Here is a 21,036-nt window from a genome sequence, read left to right as displayed (position 1 = left end):
TTGGTATGTGGCACTTATCTAAAAACATGTCCATTTCTTTTGCATTTTCTAGTTTTGCGGCATACAGGCTTTTGTAGTAAGATCTAATGAGTCTCTGAATTTCCTCTGTATCTGTGGTTATGTCCCCCTTTTCATTTCTGATCTTATTTATTTGTGTGTTCTCTCTCTGTCGTTTAATTAGTTTGGATAGGGGTTTGTCGATCTTGTTGATTTTCTCCAAGAACCAACTTTTTGTTTCATTGATACTTTGGACTGTTTTCTGCGTTTCTATTTTGTTGATTTCAGCCCTCAGTTTGATTATTTCCAGTCTTCTGCTCCTCCTGGGCATGTCTGCTTCTTTTTTTCTAAAGCTTTTAGGTGTGCTGTTGAGTCTCCGATGTATGCTTTCTCTGTTTTCTTTAAGTGGGCACTTAGTGCTATGAACTTTCCTCTTAGCACTGCTTTCATAATGTCCCATAAGTTTGAGTATGTTGTTTCTCTATTTTCATTGAATTCCAGGAAGACTTTAATTTCTTTCTTGATTTCTTCCTTAACCCAGGTGTGGTTCAGTAGTTGACTGTTCAGTTTCCATGAGTTTGTCGGCTTTCTGGAGGTAGGATTGTTGTTGAATTCTAACTTTAATCCGTGGTGATCTGATAAGACGCAGGTGGAGACTGATTTTTTTTGTATCCGTGGAGGTTTCCTTTGTTTCCGAGTATGTGGTCAATTTTCGAGAAGGTTCCATGGGCTGCAGAGAAGAAGGTATATTCTTTCCTATTGGGTGGAATGTTCTATAGATGTCTGTTAAGTCCATTTGCTTCATTACCTCCAGTAGTTCTCTTACTTCTCTATTAGGTTTCTGTCTGATTGACCTGTCCATTGCTGAGAGAGGTGTATTGAAGTCTCCTACTACTAGTGTGTGTGGTTTGATATCTGCCTTGAGTTTTAGTAATATTTCTTTTACATACATGGGTGCTTTTATATTAGGGGCGTAAATATTCAGGATTGAGACATCATCCTGACAAATTGTTCCTGTTATGAGTATAAAGTGTCCATCTCGATCTCTTCTGATTGATTTTAGTTTGAAGTCAGTTTTGTTAGAAATTAATATGGCCACACCTGCTTTTTTCTTAGGACCATTTGCTTGAAAGACCTTTTCCCAACCCTTTACTCTGAGTAGATGCCTGTCTTTGTGGTTGAGATGTGTTTCTTGCAAACAGCAGAATGTTGGATCCTGTTTTCGTATCCAATCTCTTAGCCTGTGCCTTTTTATAGGTGAATTGAGACCATTAATATTAAGTGATATTAATGACCGGTGGTTGTTCATGCCAGATATTCTTATTGTTTTTGGAAGTAGAATTTGTCTGTCTCCCTTCTTTGAGTTGTGCTAGTGAAGGGTCGCTAGATGCCTGAGTTATTGTAGGCAGTGTTGGCAATGTTGGATTCCTTGGGTTACGGTTTTCCTTCTATTACTTTCTGTAGGGCTGGATTTGTGGCTACGTATTGTTTAAATTTGTTCTTATCCTGGAATGTCTTGGTTTCTCTATTTATAGTGAACAAAAGCTTGGCTGGGTATACTAGTCTGGGCTTGCATCCATGGTCTCTTAGCTTCTGCAGTACTTCTATCCAGGACCTTCTGGCTTTCATTGTTTCCATAGAGAAATCAGGTGTAAGTCTGATCGGTTTACCTTTATAAGTTACTTGGCCTTTTTCCTTTGCAGCTCTTAGTATTCTTTCTTTAACCTGTATATTTTGTGTTTTGATTATTATATGGCGAGGAGATGTTTTCCTTTGATCCAGTCTGTTTGGTGTTCTGTATGCTTCTTGAATATTCAAAGAAATATCTTTCTTTAAGTTGGGAAAGTTTTCTTCCATAATTTTGTTCAAAATATTTTCTGGGCCTTTGAGCTGTGACTCTTCTCCTTCTTCTATTCCTATTATTCTTATATTTGGTCTTTTTGTTGTGTCCCATAATTCCTGAATGTTTTGTGATGAGAATTTGTTGGCTTTGCAGTTTTCTTTGATCAGAGCGTTTATTTTCTCTATGGTGTCCTCAGAATCTGAGATTCTTTCTTCTATTTCTTGTATTCTATTGATTATGCTTGTTTCTGTAGGCTCCGCTCATTGACCTAGATTTTCCATATCCAGCTGGTCCTCAGTTTGTGTTTTCTTCCTTGCTTCCATTTCAGTTTTCAATTCTTGAACTGTTTCCATTACCTGTTTGATCGTTCTTTCTTGGTTTCCCAGGGTATTATGTACGTATTTACTCATTTCTTCAAATTTTTGGTTATACTTCTCATCCATTTCTATAAGGGCATTTTTCACATGTTGTTTAAGGGACTCTACTGCTTTCAAAAAGTCAATTTTTTCCACTTCTTCTGTGTTATGGTGTTGGATACCTTCTGTTGTAAGATCATTGGGTTCTGGTGTTTTCATGTTGTTTTTCAGATTATTGGGTGAATTCTTTCCTTGACGCCTGCCCATCTCCTCCTATCGACACTATCTAAGGGGTCTGTTAAAACTGGTTCAGGTTTCCCTGCTGGCCAGGGGCTCCTCTTACAAAATGCCCTTGCTCTGTTTCCTGGTTCCTGCCGGGGGCCAAGATCCCTCTCACCCCTCAGAAGGGTCTTCAAGAATAGGACCCGGCTCCTCCTTTGCCAGGGACCTCCCCAACCGAATGCCTACCTCTTTGGTTTAATTGTAGTGGGGCGATCTGTTCTCGGTGTATCGTGTTTCGCGCGGTCCCTGCAGCCTGCTTCTGCTGCTGGGATGGTTCCCGCCACCAGCAGCCTGTGTCCTCTGCTGCTGCTCAGGTCCCAGCCGTTTCCAGCCTGTCCCAGTTGTTCCCCGCCGGCTGCGCTGGGCGTCCTCCGGCCGCCTTCCGCCGCCCGGCCCGGTGTTCCGGCCGCCTTCCCTGTCTTCATTTTCTTACAATCCTAGGAAGCTTTTAGATTTCTTTTTTCTCATTTTTTTGACCCAGGGGATCAATAGAGCACTGTTCAATTAATGTTGTTGTTAAATTCTAACTTTAAAATATGATGGTCTGCCATATTTATCACTATACACAAAACTCAAATACAAATGGATCAAAGACCTTAAAATAAAGCCAGCCAAACTGAACCTTATAAAAGAGAGAGTGGAAAGTACACTTGAATACATTGGCACAGTAGACCAGTTTCTAAGCATAACCCCAGCAGCACAGACACTGAGAGAAACAATTAATAAATGGGACCTCCTGAAACTGAAAAACTTCTGTGAATCAAAAGACACAGTCAACAAGACAAAATGACAGCTTACAGAATGGGAAAAGATCTTCACTAACCCCATGTCAGACAGAGGTCTGATCTAAAAAATATACAAAGAACTCAAGAAATTAGTCATCAAGACAACAAATAATCCAATAAAAAAATCCTAAACAGAGAACTCTCAACAGAGGAATCTAAAATGGCTGAAAGACACTCAAGGAAACGTTCAACATCCTTAACCATCAGAGAAATGCAAACCAAAACATTCTGAGATTCCATTTTACACCTGTAAAAATGGCCAAGATCAAAAACAATGACGACAACTTATGCTGGAGGGGTTGTGGGGCAAAGAGAACACTTCTGCATTGCTGGTGGGAATGCAATCTGGTATAGCCCCTTTGGATGTCAGTGTGGCGATTTTTCAGAAAATTAGGAAACAACCTTCCTCAAGACCCAGTAATACCATTTTGGGTGTATATCCAAAGGATGCTCAATTGTGCCACAAGGACATGTGCTCAACTACGTACATAGAAGCTTTGTTTGTCATAGCCAGAACCTGGAAACAACCTAAATGCCCCTCAACCAAAGAATGGAGTACTACATAGCAGAAAAAATAACAATGCCTTGAGTTATGCAGGCAAATGGATGGAACTAGAAAACATCATATTGAATGAGGTGACCCAGACCCAGAAAGACAAATATTATATATACTCACTCATAAGTGGCTTTTAGTCATAAAGCAAAGAAATCCAGCCTACAAATCACAACCCCAGAGAACCTAGACGACAATGAGGACCCTAAGAAACACATACATTGATCTAATGCACATGGTAAGTAGAAAAAGACAAGATCTCCTGAGTTAATTGGGAGCATGTGGATCATGAGAGAGGGTTGAATAGGGAGGTGAGGGGGGGATATATGGCTCAATAAAAAAAATAAAATAATTAAAAAAATTGTGGCAGACCTCTTCCATGGTCTCAACCTTCATTCTCAGTGAAGCCACGACCTTCATTGAGAGGCAGAAAAAAATTTTATGTTAAGTCAATTTAACTTTTGACACCACTGTGCTGTTGCTGTATCCTCTAACCTACTCACTTTCCAAAGGTTTTGGCTAAGATAACAACAGCACAGGAAGATGGGATTGTGTTCCAAACATGTGTGTTTTTTAGAGACACACTGAAACCATGAGAAGGATGTGAGACTAGTGTGGGTTGAAGCTTCTCGGATACACCCCAATGGTCCTGACCACTTAGTCCTGGGTGCAGCACATGGTTCGCGTATTTGCCTGACAATATATTAGCCCTTGTGTTTTTAGACCATGTAGAAGCCTCTGGTATAATTTGGGATCATGTTTTCTCAGATTTTGACCAAATTGGGGACCTTCTTTTTCATCAAATATATAGTTTTTGGCTGTGTAAACTTGAGTGTGCAAAGGTCACAAGGGAAAATGTTCTGAATATAGGTCATCAATCACACATCTATAACTCAGCAATGCAAACCCTCAGACGGTTCACTTAGGTCAAGTTTATATTTCTCATACACACTGTGACATGACACCAGCTTGATGCTTCCCCTGTCTCCAAATAGAATACTGTAAAAAGTAAGACTGAGGGGACCAAGACGATCTCTGAGAAACAGCAGTGTAGAAATAGCAGCGGGCTGCATTCCTGGCTCCCGCATGCAAGGCTAGCTTTACACCTGAAATAACAACACACAAATTGTATTCATTTTAACACTGCCTTGCCCAAGAGCTGTAGCCTCTTACTGGCTAATTCTCACATCTTGGTTAAGCCATTTCTTTTAATGTGTGTAGCACAACGAGATGGTGGCTTACCGGGAAGATTCAGCATGTCTGACCTGGCAGCTGGCTCCATTGCATCTGCCTCCCTTCCCTCCTTCCCAACATTCTGTTCTGTCTACTCCACCCACCTATGTTCTGACCTATCAGACCAAGCAGTTTCTTTATTAATTAACCAATGAAAGCAACAGATAGACAAATGACTTTCATCACAGCAGCAAGGTAAACACTTCTGATAAACACACATTTGGAGACACCTTTGGCCAAGGACTGAGCTTAGGGGGACAGCATCAAGATAGGGAAGTGGAACCTGTATTGGGGGTCTGAGTCCTGTAGAAACTCAGCTCCATGAATGAGCCCCTATTAAAAACTGGACATTCACAAGTCTAGTTGTGGCTGTTGTGGGCATGATGCTAAAGCCTCAGCTCCCCCTAGGAGTATTGCCCTCACATGTGTGGATGTACCTGATGCAGGCAGAGCAGGACAGAGACGGTAGATTCAATTTGTAGAAACAGTTGTGGCTCTTGCCCGTATCTTCCAGATCTCTGCCTAATGGGTGAACCTATGAATACACAGCCCTCTCCATGCCATTTCTATGGAGCTCACAGGACACCAATGTCTTGCAGCCACAGCTATACCATCATCCCAGCAATACAACTCCATGATGATATGACAGACCTAGATCAGTTCCTAGGTGACATCATACCTTGACTGAACAAACATCATAGCCTGGCTTCCAATGCTGACCTACTCTTTCATAATGACACTATATGATCCCAGAATTCCATTCAGAATAGTGCCTTGGTCTGGTTCTTGTAAGAGCCACAACATGGATACATCAGAACTTCAGATAAAGAGCACCAGCTCAGAATCAGCCACAGGGCCTTCACACTGTGTTTCAGGGAAAACAGTATAAAGAAGGCCCGTAGAAAACAGGATAAAAAGAAAAGGGATTAATATGTTAAAAGAAAATTCCTTAAAATTATTAAATTCTGGAATATATATATACAAATTAAACCCTAACAATTAACTATATTTTAATTATCTAAACAAATTAAACCCTAACAAATACATAGAGGAGAAGAAAGGAAAAGATACATTATCAATATCACAGCTGAGTCTGTGGTCCATCATTTGTGTGAGGATTATGGTCAGTATAGAGGTCATCTGAGTTCATGGTCCACTGTCCATGCCTGGTTCCTTTGTTGCTTCTACCTTGACTCTCACATAGCACTCTAAACAGAGAATCTTACTGAGTCTAGGGTTTCACAGTATCAAGGGTCTTATGCTTCTTCACGATCTGATCCTGGTCCCCACAAAATAATCACCTGCTTTATATATGTTTTGCTGGAGTCAGAGTATATCCTACATTAATTTTTTTAATAATAATAATAATACTGTGGCTATGGATATAGCTTTGTGTTTCAAGTTCTAACCACATGAGAATAAGGTCCTGTATTTAGTTCTCCATAACTATTGAAAGGAGTATGTGTGGTCAACCAGCAAGTCAATCCCTGGGAAGTGGAGACAGTACGATCATTGGAACCCACTGGCCTACCAGTCTAGCCAGTTGATGAGATTCAGGCAGAGTAATGAAACTTATTTCAAAATTATGATGTAGATGGATAGAGGAAGACATCTCATATCAAAATGCTCAGAAATCTCACACAGAGAGAAGGAGACAGACAGACAGACAGACAGACAGACAGACAGACAGAGACAGAGACAGAGAAAGGGAACATATGTCACAAAGGAAAGCTGTGGTAAATTGAATGAAAATGGCCTCATGGGCTCATAGTCCCTTGACTGGCATATTGAGAGGTGAGGCCTTTCTGGAATAGGTGTGGCATTGTTGGGGGAAGTGCTAGTGGCAGGCTTTGACATCTCAGAAGTTCAAAACTGGCCTCCTGTGTCTCATTTTTTTCCTGGTGCCTGGGAATTTAGATGAAGAACTCCCAGTTGCCTCTCAGAACCATGTCTCCCTGCATGCCAGCATACTTCCCACCACAATAATAATGGATTAAACACTTGAACTATAAGCCAGACCCAATTAAATTCTTTCCTTTATAATAGTTGACAATGTCATGCTGTCGCTTCACAGCAACAGAAACCCTAACTAGAACAAAAGCAGAAATTTAAATAAATGTGTGTACTCCTTAAGAGTTACTACATACAGTATCTGTAGAGGGAATCCCTGAGTGTGATATAGAGAAGCAGTCAAGACACAGAGGAGTTCAACAAAGTACCCCCTTCTGAGCAGGCGCTTCTGTGACTTGAGCTGTGTGCTCTCAGCTCCTCCTGCTGGTCCTGAGCATCTTGCAGGGAGGTTTGTGTCTTAGCTCACAGTAATTTTATTATGGTGACTCTTTAATGTATGGCTGTATCCTCAAACCTCAGACTGCTCATTTGTGGTACAGGGTGTTCTTGTCTCTGGAGACGGTGAATCAGCCCTTCACAGTGTTGGCATAGTAGATGGTAAGTGATGCACTCCAGTCCGTTCTCTGGAGCTTTGCAGACACAGTCCATACTATAGTCGCTGAAGATGAATCCAGAGGCTGCACAGGAGAGTTTCAGGGACTTTCCAGGCTGTACCAAGCCTTGCCCAGAATCCACCAGCTGCACCTCACACTGGACACCTGCAAACACATGGAATGCTGGTCAAAAGACTTTCTAACACAAACAAAAATTCCAATTTTTTGCTTTTCATGCCTACACAATAGCCAGAAACTTATATCAATAATTACCTTTTAAAATAATGAAGAATAAAACCAAGGTGAGCACCAAATGTTGAGAATCCCGGGCTCATATCCTCTGCCAGACCCATAAGGTCAGGGCAGGGCTGATTTTCATTGTCACAGAGATGCCTAATTTGTATGTCTTCCTGCCCTAAAAGGCTCTAGAGTTGGACAGAGAAGGCAGTGTTCAGAGCAAGTATAAGATATCGGACACTGAGGACAGTTACAGAAATTGACGTAGTAAGGTAGCTATGTGTTCCTGCTGTCCTCATTAAGGATTCTCCACACTTCATTTAGTTCCTTTAGAGCATATGAACAAAACATGATGTGTTTCCATGGTGACTAGTCTCCTTAGTATACACGTTTAATTAAATAGTACCACACAAAGCTGTGTTTCTATATAGGAGCTCAGGCTTTCCCACTGTCTGGGCTGGACACAGATTATCCCTGATGTGGATCTTGGGCACAGTCAGACCTACAGGGGCATGTTAGCAGAACTCGTTCTCTGTCAGGAGAACATTTGGGAATTTTCTGAATTTTACTATTTTGAGAGAATAGTGTCCTTGGACCTTATAGAGGTTAAGAATGAGACATTCCATGCTATAATCTATATACTCCTCAGTTTGCTTTGAAGACATTCTATTTGCAGCAAACTGAATTGCACTCAGAAATTCTCCCTTTTATTCCTTTTAATTTCCCCCTCACCATTCCCTTTTACCATCCTATACCAGGCAACACCTGACTGTCATTATGTTGTGTTAGGGTAGTTTTCATTTCCCCAAATTAATGTAATTAATGTAAAAGCATAATTGGGGCTTTTAATTAATTTTTATGGTGACTTTTTTCTTTTTTGACCAGTTCTCTTGATTCCTTCCTGCTAACTCCCTTTCTGTCACAATACTTCATTTTACTTTCAAACAACCATTAATCCCTTGTCCTTGTTCCTCCTTGTCCCTCACTTAAGATGTCTTCCCTTCCAAAATCTATAAAATAGAAGCCAGAACACCTGACATATACAATCTAGATTCTGAATATAACAGAAATAGCCAGTGGTTTTCCTTCCCAATCTTTGTTATACTGTTTGAAAAAATGATTTCCTTATCCACTGAAGAACCTCTAAGGCTCATAGAAAACAAGTTGGTAATGGTGCTGAGGGGGATGAGAAAAGTTGATAGTTGTAGGATCCCTGGAGAGGAAGGATGACAACAACCATAATTTTTTTAACTTTCATGTATTTCTTAAAAACACATTTAACTAACATTTACTGTGTATCTGCTAAGTTTCAAGACAGTAGGTAAAAACAGAGATTGCCAACCGTTGAAGATATAGGCATTAAGATAATGAAGGTTGGAGACAAAAATCCATGAACATGGGAAACAGAGAGTTATTACAGGATATTTGATCATACTGTGAACCCTAAGATTGTATTATTTAAATAAAACCAACCAATTGACTAGATTGACTGGAAGTAACCATAGAGAGTACAGAGAAGGTAGAAGGTTGCAGAGAGAGAGGCACAGGAAATAGAAGGGAGGGACATCTGATTGAGGAGTTTTGTTTCAGATGGTGTAGGGGACAGCCCTATTTCTGAAATGATAACAGAGAATAAAGATTACCTGCCTGTTTTCTCTTCTTTTGAGCTAGCTGGCTTTCACCCCAGCATCTAGCACTTGATTCTTTATTGGTAAAATAAAAACAGAGAATCTTAATTAAAACTGGACTCTCTGAATGTGGCTGACAATGAGGACTGACTGAGAAGCCAAGGACAATGGCACAGAGTTTTGATTCTACTGCATGAACTGGCCTTGTGAGAGCCTAGTAGTCTGTTTGGATGCACCCCTTCCTAGACCTGGATGGAGGGGGGAAGACCTTGGACTTCCCACAGGGCAGGAAACCCTGACTGCTCTTAGGACTGGAGAGGGAGGGGTAGAGGAAGTGGGGGTTAGGAAAATGGGAAGAGGAGAGGAGTTCCTAGACCTGGATGGAGGGGGCAGGACCTTGGACTTTCCACAGGGCAGGGAACCCTGAGGGCTCTTTAAACTGGAGAGAGAGGGGGAAGGGGAATAGGGAGGGTGAGGCAAATGGAAGGAGGGGAGGAGGTGGAAATTTTTAATTAAAAATAAATAAAAAAATATTTTAATATACTAATATTTATAACATTGGTAGTTTCATAACTATAAAGTGAATCTATGATTAGCTTTCTGGATTTCTTCTCATTACTTGGAATATGTCAGAGGTCTCAACATTTTAATTTTTGTTGGATATGCTTATAATTTATAAAGTCTGTATGTCACTCAAACAAATAGCAGTAAGAAGTGTATAATATGATTTCAAAGTGGGAAAATGTATAAGACATTTGAGGATACAGGCTATGCTGAATCTCATTTTTACCTCTCTTCTTACAGAGTCAGTATCAGCCACTTTATTGGGATCATCCTCCTTACCAGTTTAGTACTGTAGGATTTGTAAAATAGCTAGTTACTGTTGTTTCATTGACTCTCCTACTAAGGTGATATTCCTCACGGTCAAACATAATTAGGAGAAGCACATCATAGAAATGCATGTCACTCTTGTCACATGCTATACAAGTACATGATATAAGAATACTTACTCTTGCATCTTGGCTAGAGGGCATGTGATGGAGAACTGGGAGGAAAGCAGAGGGGAAACTGAGGTTAGGATATATTGTAGGAAATAATAAAAATAATGACAATAATATTGATGATGATGCTGTTTCTGATACTTAATCTTTTTCATATGACTTTTATTCTTACAGTGTTACTGTAAGAAATTCCAGAGAAGCCTCTGCCTAAGATTAGCACAGTCTCTTCTCCTTATTAAGGTTTCCTCAGGTCAGTAATCCGTTAACATGGAGCCCACAGTCAACACTGCTTCTCTGAATGGCACTTCTCTAGCTCAAACAGGGGACATCACGCTCTCCCAGTCACTAGTAACAAAGAGTGCCAGAGGAGTAATTCTGGGAGACTTTGTAAACAACAAGTAACAAAATGAAAATTATAGGCTGAAGAGAGATGGAACAAGGACCTGACAGCTTGGATGGACAGACTAGTGGCTGAGAACTTTCTAGATTAAGGGTTCATGACATACCTGCAGAGGAATCAAGACTTGAGACTTTGAAGTGAATTGAATTTTTACAAAGGTAAAAATGTATAAAAATAAAATCTATAAGAAATTATAACCAAATGTAGTCTTTTGTTGGTTCCTCTTGGTTTAGAAGAAGGAAACTATGGAGTTTTAGGTTCTAAGGTGTCTTTGAAAGTTGATAATATTTTATGGGACCTGTGGTTTCTCAACTTTGTGAAAAAATAAAGAGGGAATGATGTGGGAGTATTCTGTTTTGAGTTGATTTTATTGGTTAATAAAGAAACTACCTTTGCCCTTGATAGGACAAAAAATTAGGTAGGCGGAGTAAACAGAACAGAATGCTGGGAGGAAGTGAGGTAATCGCCATGCCTCTCCTCTCTGGGTCAGACGCGATGAAGCTCTGACCCAAGATGGACGTAGGCTTGAATCCTTTCTGGTAAGCAACTGCTTTGTGGAGCTATACAGATTACTAAATATGGGTTAAGCGAGATGTGAGAGTTAGCCAAGAAAAGAATAGATATAATGGGCCAGTCAGTGTTTAAAAGAATACAGTTTTGAGCAGTCCTGCTCTCAAGTCGTGGTAACAGCCAAGGTTCAGAAAAATGTGGGTGTTTGGTTACGGGTCCCTCATCTGGAAGGTGGACTTCCCCTACCAGGACAAGCTGGTTGGTTACATCACAAACTACAGCTGGCGCTTTTGGCAAGGCAGCACTGACCACCGCAGGGTTCCCAGCAAGCCTGGAAGAGTTGTGACTCTTGTTAAAGATCCTGGTGTATGGGCAGTGTATGGGGCATTGCTTACAAACTACCAGTAGGAAAAGAAGGAGAAGTAAAAACATACCTTGACTTCAGAGAGAAAGGAGGCTACAGAACTACAACAGTCATTTTTTATCCAAAAGATCCTACAAGAAAACCATTCAGTGTTTTGCTCTACATTGGAATGAGTGACAATCCTAACTACCTTGGTCCTGCGCCTCTGGAAGACATAGCTGAACAAATTTTTAATGCAGCTGGTCCAAGTGGAAGAAATACAGAATATCTTTTTGAACTTGCCAATTCCATTAGGAGACTTGTGCCAGAAGACGCAGACGAGCATCTCTTCTCCCTGGAGAGATTAGTAAAGGAACGCCTAGAGGGCAAATAGACCTCAGTAGCACAGACACCAGCTCCTCCAACAGGCAGGGCTGTTAGCCCTCAGAAAATAACTTCAGTCCAAGAGAGCAGTATGATTTGGACATTTTTACTTGAAGACCTTAGTATTCACTGTTATAATTAGAGTATCATCTAAATTTACTGTTTATTTACAAGTGTCCTAAAACATGTTCAGAAGATTTGCATACAGAAGAAGGAGTTGAAGTTATACAAGTGATTTTCTAACTAGATGACATATGGACATTTGTTCATTAGACATACAGGTTTCAAGTCACTTCCTGCTTTTATCAGAGTAACCATGGTTTATAGTTTATATGCTTAAAATAACGCTATTAGAAATATATGGTAATAGATAAGGTTCCAGTACTGATTGTTAATTTCCTTGTTATTTCAGATTAAATGAAAGTCAAATTTAGGCCAAAAGAAATTGGGTTTGTTGCCGGGCAGTGGTGGCGCACGCCTTTAATCCCAGCACTCGGGAGGCAGAGGCAGGCGGATCTCTGTGAGTTCGAGGCCAGCCTAGTCTACAAGAGCTAGTTCCAGGACAGGAACCAAAAGCTACGGAGAAACCCTGTCTCGAAAAATCAAAAAAAAAAAAAGAAAGAAAGAAAGAAAAAAAGAAATTGGGTTTGCTAACGTAAAACTTTCCTTGGAATTATAATGTGTTATTTTCTCCTTTGAGGGGGAAAGGCATTTTATTAGAAAGAAAACAGTCTAGCATGAATTATGTAAATCACATCCACTAATGATAATGAACATTTTCTTTGTATTTATCTCATAGTGAAACTGGAAAAAAAAGGTTTTCTGATTACCAATTAGTGAAAACATAATGGAAATGGTGTTTGAAACAGGTTTTACAATTATCATTTCTCAAAGAAGTGTCATTTCCTGATTATACTATGTACATTTTGTCACCTAAGAGTATCAACTATTTATGTAGCTACTTAACAAGGAAGCTAATTTTTAAATTATTGACTTATAAAATTAGCCTTGATTTAAAAAAAAGAATACAGTTTCCTTGTTATTATTTCGGGGCATAAGCTAACCAGGCAGCTGGGAGTAGGGTGGCAGGAACACAGCCTGCTGCTCCTATTTACAAGGGAAAATTACAGATTACTCAAAATTTCCAATCTTTTATATAGAATGTAGACTCTAGAAGTGGCACTCCTTTTGAAATAGAATATCGACTTACACACACATATTCATGTGTTTATCCATATATATTGAACAAATACAACTATGTGTTTATTTAATATAATTTTAAGTTCCATCTGTTTGATATCAAGAAGCCAATGTATAGCTTAGAGGATTTGTGGGAAAATCTGTGTTTTTTTAGTGAGTGAACAAATAGGAAATTTAACAGAAGTTGACATTGGAGGATTTTCTTGAGTGAAAAAGGAAATAATGGATTCCAACATTAAAATACACGCTCATAGAACATATTCCAGAACTTCCTAGGTTCTGACTGATCCCTGGAGTCTCTTATATAACAGCACCCCCTGCTGGTCGGAGTGGCCTCAGTTTGGGGGATGTTCAGTTCTAAGAAAACTTGGCTCTTGGAGGTATCCCTGCTGCTGATGACTCAGGATTTGAGAGCTGAATTATACTCTGTGTCTCCATCACTACCTGTTCACTCCAGACCCTTTTCTAGAGGCTGGCAGGCCTAGTGTACAGGATAACTAGTTAATGAGAACACAGAGACAGTGCAGGTGAGCGACAGGCTCTGTCAGGGCTGCACCAGGCCAAGTCCTGCCTCCTTCAGCTGCACTTGGGACAGGGAACCTAGGAACAAGCAACAGCACCTTCAGTCATGCATCTCTAGATAACATGCCTGTGTCCCTTGCCTGTAACCCTGAAACACTTACAGCTCAGAAAGGTAACTAGGCAGAGGAGCAGCACCAGGACAGCCATGGTCTGCTGGAGGCTCCAGTGAGAGGGAGATGGGGCTTCTCAGCTAGACCTGGGCTCTCAACCTGAACCTGAGGGCTGCTTTGCATTGGGGGAGGTTCCAGAGAGGATAAAAAGAAGAGCAGAGAAAGGCCCCCAGTTTCTCTTCCAGGTGTCTGAGATTTGCTTTGTGCTTCTCAGAGGAGCCAGTGACAAAAATGAGCAGCGTTTTCTACTTCTGTCTGTATTTACAATTCCATATAAACAAAAATTGAATGATCTACTATGTAGGTCTTGGATTCAAACATTAAATGAGTTCACATTCATGTTGTGCACATCTTAAATGCATTGTATACTCTGAAATTCCAGCAGACTTTTCAGGATGCTATTAGGTCAGGTGATGCACTTTAGACTCGTAGTGATGTGAAATGCGGATTAAGGAACTACTTAAAATCATTTTCATGTGTCAGTGGAGTCAATCTTATTCTTAATACTCACCTCAAAATTTTATCTTCTGAGGAAGTAACTCTACAGACTTACAGTACATGTGATTTTAAATATTTATCTGAAAGGAGACCTAAGGGATTAATTTTGCTGCCATGTCAGTGGGCACAGAGTATTCATCTGCCCACTCACTTTTTCTTCATCACCCCCTGACAGTGTAATTGTTTGTGCTGAACACATCCTCCCTCCTCTTGGAGGCTGAGTTCTTCAGAAGCACTGAAAAGATCCAGTCCTGGGACCTTGTACCTTAAGGTCAACTCTCTTCTCTTAGGGTCCTCATTGTTGTCTACGTTCTCTGGGATTATGAGTTGTAAGCTGGTCCTTCGCTTTATTTCCAAAATTCACTTATGAGTGAGTACATATTATATTTGTCTTTCTGGATCTGGGTTACATCATTGAATATGATGTTTCCTAGATCCATCCATTTGCCAGCAAATTTCAAGATATCTTTTTTTCTTGTGTAGTACTCCATTGTGTAAATTTACCACATCTTCTTTATCCATTCTTCAGTCGAGGAGCATTTAGGTTGTTTCCAGGTTCTGGCTATGGCAAATAATTCTGATAGGAACATAGTTGGGCACATGTTTTTGTGGTATGATTGAGCATCCTTTGGGTATATGACCAAAAGTAAGTTGTTTCCTAATTCTCTAAGAAATCATCATACTGATTTCCAAAGCAACTGTACATGAAAATGATCCATATCTATCACCATGCATAAAACTCAAGCCCAAATGTATCAGACCTCAACATAAAACCAGCCACACTGAACCGCATAGAAGGGAATGTGGAAAATATACTTGAACACATTGGCACAGGAGACCACTTCTTAAATGTAACCCCAGTAGCACAGACACTGAGAGAAACGATTAATAAATGGGACCTCCTGAAACTGAGGTCAGCTCCCTTAATTATCTCCTAGCACTCCCCAAGAAACATAGACTCTTAGGAAGGTTCCTTTGTGGTTTCTTCCCTCTGCTTCAGTCTGTCAGTCTTTCTTCAGACACAGCTTCTCAAACCTCTTCCTTTCCTCTATGTATTTTTCTCAAATGAAGCAAATCTAATACATTTTGTTTATACTTTTGAGAAGATACATCCCTTTAGCAAAATATGAATAATGTTGGTCATAATTTATAAAAATAGGACCTAAATTATCAGATCAAGGACCTGAGCTTGTGATTTCAGCATAGAAACCACACATCCCATCCTCATGGGATCTGATGGAAAGTGAAAGTGTGTAGAGAAGAATCCTAAGGAAATACAGTGTGTTTAAAGGAAGACTCTGGTTCTGGTAAATTCAGTGGAGTGTACAGAAAAAAATACAAATAAATATATAAAAGGAAAGATGAAAAGAGAAAAGATTTGCACGCACGGCAGCTTCCAGCATCACAGGCGATCCTATAAACTACAAACAACAGAGTGATCCAACAGCTGTCTTAGAACAGGAGGTGAGGAGGAAAGATACCTTACCTGGTGAGTAGGACAGGTACCCGAGGCTCAACTGCTATCACCAGTTGCATTGCTCTCCTAGTCTCCATAAAGGAACATTCCCAGTAACAATGGCTTTCCAGACATCTTATTACAGGCTAGAGAACTTGGTCAGTGTTTGGTCTGTTGTGCACACATTGTGTTGGGACTATGGTGAGTGTGAAGGTCACCAGGAATCATGGTTCACTGGCCATGCCCATCTCTTTGTTTAATATGAATCCTATAGTAATTCAATCATGATACCCAGGTGAGGCTTTGCCCTGAGTCCAGAGTAACCCACTTTTCAGAGTCCCTAAATTATTTCAGAATCTGCCCACAGTAGAGCTAGTTCTTTTTCTGTGTTATGATCTCCATCTTGTTTGGGACAAAGTACATCTTATATTAAATATATCACAGTCGAAAATACTGTTTTATAGTCAAAGAATTCAAATATGCCTACATACAACACTTATAGAGATTTCTGGGAAACTTTTCTGTGACTTGCAGATGAGCTCAGACGTAGTAAGTGCAGACATTCATGTACCTCTGCTCTTTTTCAGGGTAACTCTGACCTCTCTACTTTCTCAATGCCCCCTTATTTTCATAAGGACACCCGGCAGGGAGGCTTGTGTCTAGTCTCAAACTGAAATCTCTTCAATGTGTGCTTTGACACAGTAATACAGGTTGTGTCATTGGCTTCCATATTATCCATTATAAGGTACAAAATTATACTTGGAATTTTCTTTGATGATGATCAATTGATCCTTGACAGAATTTGCATACTTGATTTGAACACCAGTCTTACATGTATGAGATCCACTCTAGCTCTTCCCATAAGCTTGGCAGATCCAGTGCATATATTAATCACTGAAGGTGAATCCAGATGGCACACAGGAGAGTTATAGGTGCACTCCAGGCTACAACAATCTTCCTACAGTCACCACTAGCTGCATCTTTCACTAGAGACCTACAAACACCACGATTCTGTTCAGGAAACTATCACAACTGTCTAGCTTCCCTCTCATTAAAGTCCACTCACACTCAGCATCTCTTCTTTGTCATAATTTGATTTTTAACAGAGCAATAAGAAAAACTTAGCCCCAATTCCATGGTGAGTGATCTGTGTTCATTGTTTATCACTGAAAAGGCAAAGGTAGAACTCCCCTGCTGGGCTCTTCTGCAGGAGCTGTGAGGTGTGGGCTGATTTTCCTGAGCAGAATGATGTCCCATTTGCATATTTTCATGCTGTATATATTCTTTTGGCCTGAGCTTGGTAGACACTGTAAGAAAGATAGAATTCAAGAAAACCTAACCTTTAATGTAGTAGTGTCCTGTTAGTATTCAACACTGAAACATCCAAGGCTCGTTTTTATCATTATGGCTCATTAGATAGCAGCTACATATTTAAACTTCAGCAAAGAAACATGGTTTTCAGACCAGCATGTTTTTATATAAAACACAACAATGTTATTTTTCTTCAGAAGAAATGTCTGAGACATCATTTTCTGTAACACTTCTCTAGAAACTGAGGGAGGTAACAGACTTTCCTGTTTTCCTGTGACATTTCAAATTGACCTCTTCAGAATATTAATATAAAATGTTTCTATGTCATGTCATAAATTCATTAAATCTGCAGCTAGTTTGCTAATGCTATATTGAACCTGATGTTTTCAGACCATGTAGATTCCTATGGTAAATGGGGGAGCACATGACCTAGAAAGTGGCCAAATCAGGGGCCTCCTTTCTCATTATATCCATGCAGCATTTTTGATAATTTCTGTGTTCTAATATTTAAAACAACATTGAAGAAATGTCTTGAGTGTTAAATCGTGGTCAACTCCAGTAAAAAAAGCTTGAGAAACTCATGTTGGTAGGGCTTATACAGCCCCTCTGCTGCAAGTCACAACATTATACTGTAATTACTCACCCTGGGGGAGGGTTGAAGGGTAGATGAGAGGCAGGGAGGCGAGCAGAGGAAAATGTAGAGCTTAATAAAAATCAATAAAAAAGAAAAGAATACAAGAAAGAAAGAACAATAAAGAGATATAATGAAGAAAAAATGCCTGGGCTTTCTTTACCCCAGTCCTCCCTTTTGTCTGTGAGGTCCTTGAAGCCCAGTAAGAGACCCTGATCCCATGCTCAGGACATCAAGAGTAGTGAGTGAGTGGCCCATGGCCGAATAGTCCCAGGAAACTGAGTCCAGGCCCCCTCCAATTGCCTAACCTTCTCTGGCCATCCAACTGGCATGTTCCCAGCTGCTGGCTTTTTTTTTACCCCATCCCACCTTGCTCTCAAGCACTGTTTTTCATCTGTGGGGTCCTTAGATCCCCCAGCACAGCCTGATTCAGGGCAGAGGGGATCTGAGAGCCAGCTCCAGTGCTGAGGGGACCTAAGAGAGGGCAGACCAAGAAAATCTCCCAAGTACACAGTCAGCCACAGCAAAGATTGGACCAAGATGTCAGGAGTTTGCTGGCCTCATTTAAAGAAAGAGATGGACAGGCACCAATGCAGGAATTCCCCCAACAACCTGAAAAGCAACATGATAACATCAGAATCCAGCAAACACCCAGCAGGAAGATTTGAACAACCTAACCCAGAAGAAATTTTCCAATCAAGTGGACCTAAGAAACAATGGGGACAACCATACGGTTGATAAAGAAACATCATAAGGGTTGGGGCAGGGTTCTGTTCTTGTCTTTGCAGGAAAATATTCATCTTCAAAAATTCAAGAGACCCTATGATGGAGGAAGGTCATTGGTTAAGTAATAAAGAAACTGCTTGGCCTCATAGGTTAAAACATAGGTGGGAGGAGTAAACAGAGCAGAATGCTGGGAGGAAGAGGAAGTGAGCTCAGACTCGACAGCTCTGCTCTCTGGAGCAGAGAGGCCATGCTCCGCTCCTATTACTACAACCCTAGATATATGAATGCTGACAGATGGAAAAATAACTATCCACTAAGGATCATCGAGAAAAGGGATCACGAATTCTTCCTCCTTCCCCATTTCAGGCACCTCGATCTTCTCAAAGACCACCCCCACAGGCAATCACATGTCTAATTTTGACACTATCATGAGGGTTTCATTAGTGTAGCTCTGTAAAATAGCATCTAATACATTCTGCACTATTCCTATAATGCCTACATTTTCTCTACATTGTGTCACTGTTTTTATCCAAAGGGAAAACTTTTTTATCTAGATGTGTAGTTACAGTTTCAAATAGGTTATATGTAATTATTGGTCCATGCCTAGTATGTGTCATGACTTCTGGAGCAGCAATATAGGAAAGGAGAGAAAGCTGCCTATGGAGAGATTCTCAAGCCTTTTAATTTCATTTGATTTACTTGTTCACATTACATATATGTATATAAATACATATAAACATATAGATATGCACATTGCCGCACACACAGAGAAACACACACATATGTATTCATGTACATTATCACTGTTGGGCCATAGAAAAGTGCATACATAACACCACCTGAATGAATCAGAAGAATAGCCCCTATAAGCACAAGCACCACCTGAAACAAAGGAAGAAGAACCCAGTGATGGTTCTCCCAGCAAAAATGCCCTAAACCCTAAGCCCTAAGCCCTAAGACACTCTCCCTGCCTGTCTCTCCCTGTGGGTCTCAGTGAAGAGCACCTGCGAAATGGTCTTCAAACCGCACTTGTCCAGGCCGTGACCCAGGTAGACCTTGAGCTGGTAACACAGAGCATTGATCTCCTGCTTGGTCATCGCGAGGGGTTAACCCCGAAGTTCCCTGTGCACATGCTGGGGGGCTCTTCAGGGAAGAACAGCAGAGAGGGCTCCAGCTGTGAGTTTACCAAGCACAGCTGCTGGTGCATTGACAGCAGAACCTGAAAGAAGAACCTGGCCCAGCTGCACTCTTAAGCAGGAAACTCCAGCTCCACAGTGGCAGGAAAAGTTTGGGGCAGCTTCTAATCAGTGATCAGCAGTGGTGCCTCTTCCTCCTTCACCATTTCAGACACGGCAATCTTCTTGGAGACCTTCTGCAGGCATTCATCACTGGCACCAAAGAAACCACAGGCGCTGCCAGGGCTGTGGTAATTTTCCCACTTCAGATAGACTAGAGGATGCTGTACTTTTCACAGACTTGTTAGGCTTACGTCATCAATTTATTCAAGAATTTCAGCTCCCAGTTATTGCTTTTATCGTTTTTATTCCTCACCCTCATCCCTACCATTTGACACATTGCCTTTTTTGACCACTTTTCTTTCTAGTTCTTTCTGGTTCATGTCAATATGTTGTATTTGTATATGATACATGTGCATGTATATGCAAATGTGTGTATGTGTGTGTTGTGTGTATATATGTGGTGTGTACATGGGAATGTGTATATGTGCATATACAGTATATACGTGTGAATGTATTAGTGTGGGTTTGTGTATGTATGCACGTGTGAAATATCCAGATATGTGCACAAGCAGAGGCCAGAGGTGAAAGCAAGGTATCTTTTTCTATCAGTGCCTTAAAATAAGGTCGTTCCCTCGGTGAACTTGAAGCTTGTACTTTCAGCTACACTGTCTGCCCAAGAAATTCCTGGTTTTCTCTGCTTTCAAACCACAGGCACATGCAATTGTTCTGTGTTTTCCTGTAGGCTTGAGAGACTCTAACTCATGCTTTTCCAGAGTATGTTCCCCACTGACCCATTTCTCCAACTTGAAGACAACGTTGGACAAGGATGAACTCACAATCAAGTCAGTCTACTTGTGGAGATGTCTGGCTCACAAATCCTTCATATTATAAACAGGGAAAACAACACGAATTTTCTCTCACTCTTTTTGTCTCTTTTAATTTCTCTGTTTTCCAGTTATGTCATGGCATAGTACTTAAGATAGAAAGGATTAGATTTTTGCTTTGTTTTATAATAAGTGGGTCATTTGGATTATAATTAGGAGTTTTATGTGTATTCTAATTGCCTTGTATCCTTTCTCCCACATGTGTTTTGTTGGTATGTACAATATACTCTCTGGTTCTCACATATAATTTGGCATTTTATGTGGTTAGGATATACTCAGATCTGGCATTCTGATGTAATTCAATAGTCTATAGGTAGCCAAGCTAACTGTGATTTTGAATGTACCTATTTAACATATTTTACTTTGAGATTTTCATATATTTAGTACTGTGTATTTAAAATAAT

The 21,036-nt window shown here is 40.4% G+C and overlaps 1 pseudogene and 2 gene segments (V, D, J or C); 2 read left to right on the top strand and 1 right to left on the bottom strand.

Moving 5' to 3' along the window:
* LOC121438423 overlaps positions 1–21,036 on the top strand; it is a 359,365-nt gene that overhangs the window by 147,984 nt on the left and 190,345 nt on the right.
* Positions 7,390–19,607, bottom strand: LOC121438465. The segment is given in 2 exon segments: positions 7,390–7,658; positions 19,535–19,607. Coding segments are annotated over 2 exon segments (342 nt in total).
* On the top strand, positions 11,461–12,129 carry LOC121438425 (annotated as a pseudogene).

The sequence above is a fragment of the Microtus oregoni genome, unplaced genomic scaffold (assembly GCF_018167655.1).
Source record: "Microtus oregoni isolate MIOR12 unplaced genomic scaffold, Mior012 000056F_ref0000123, whole genome shotgun sequence".
Classification (NCBI taxonomy): domain Eukaryota; kingdom Metazoa; phylum Chordata; class Mammalia; order Rodentia; family Cricetidae; genus Microtus; species Microtus oregoni.
The sequence above is the reverse complement of the archived record's forward strand: the minus strand, read 5'-3'. Positions and strand labels throughout refer to the sequence as shown.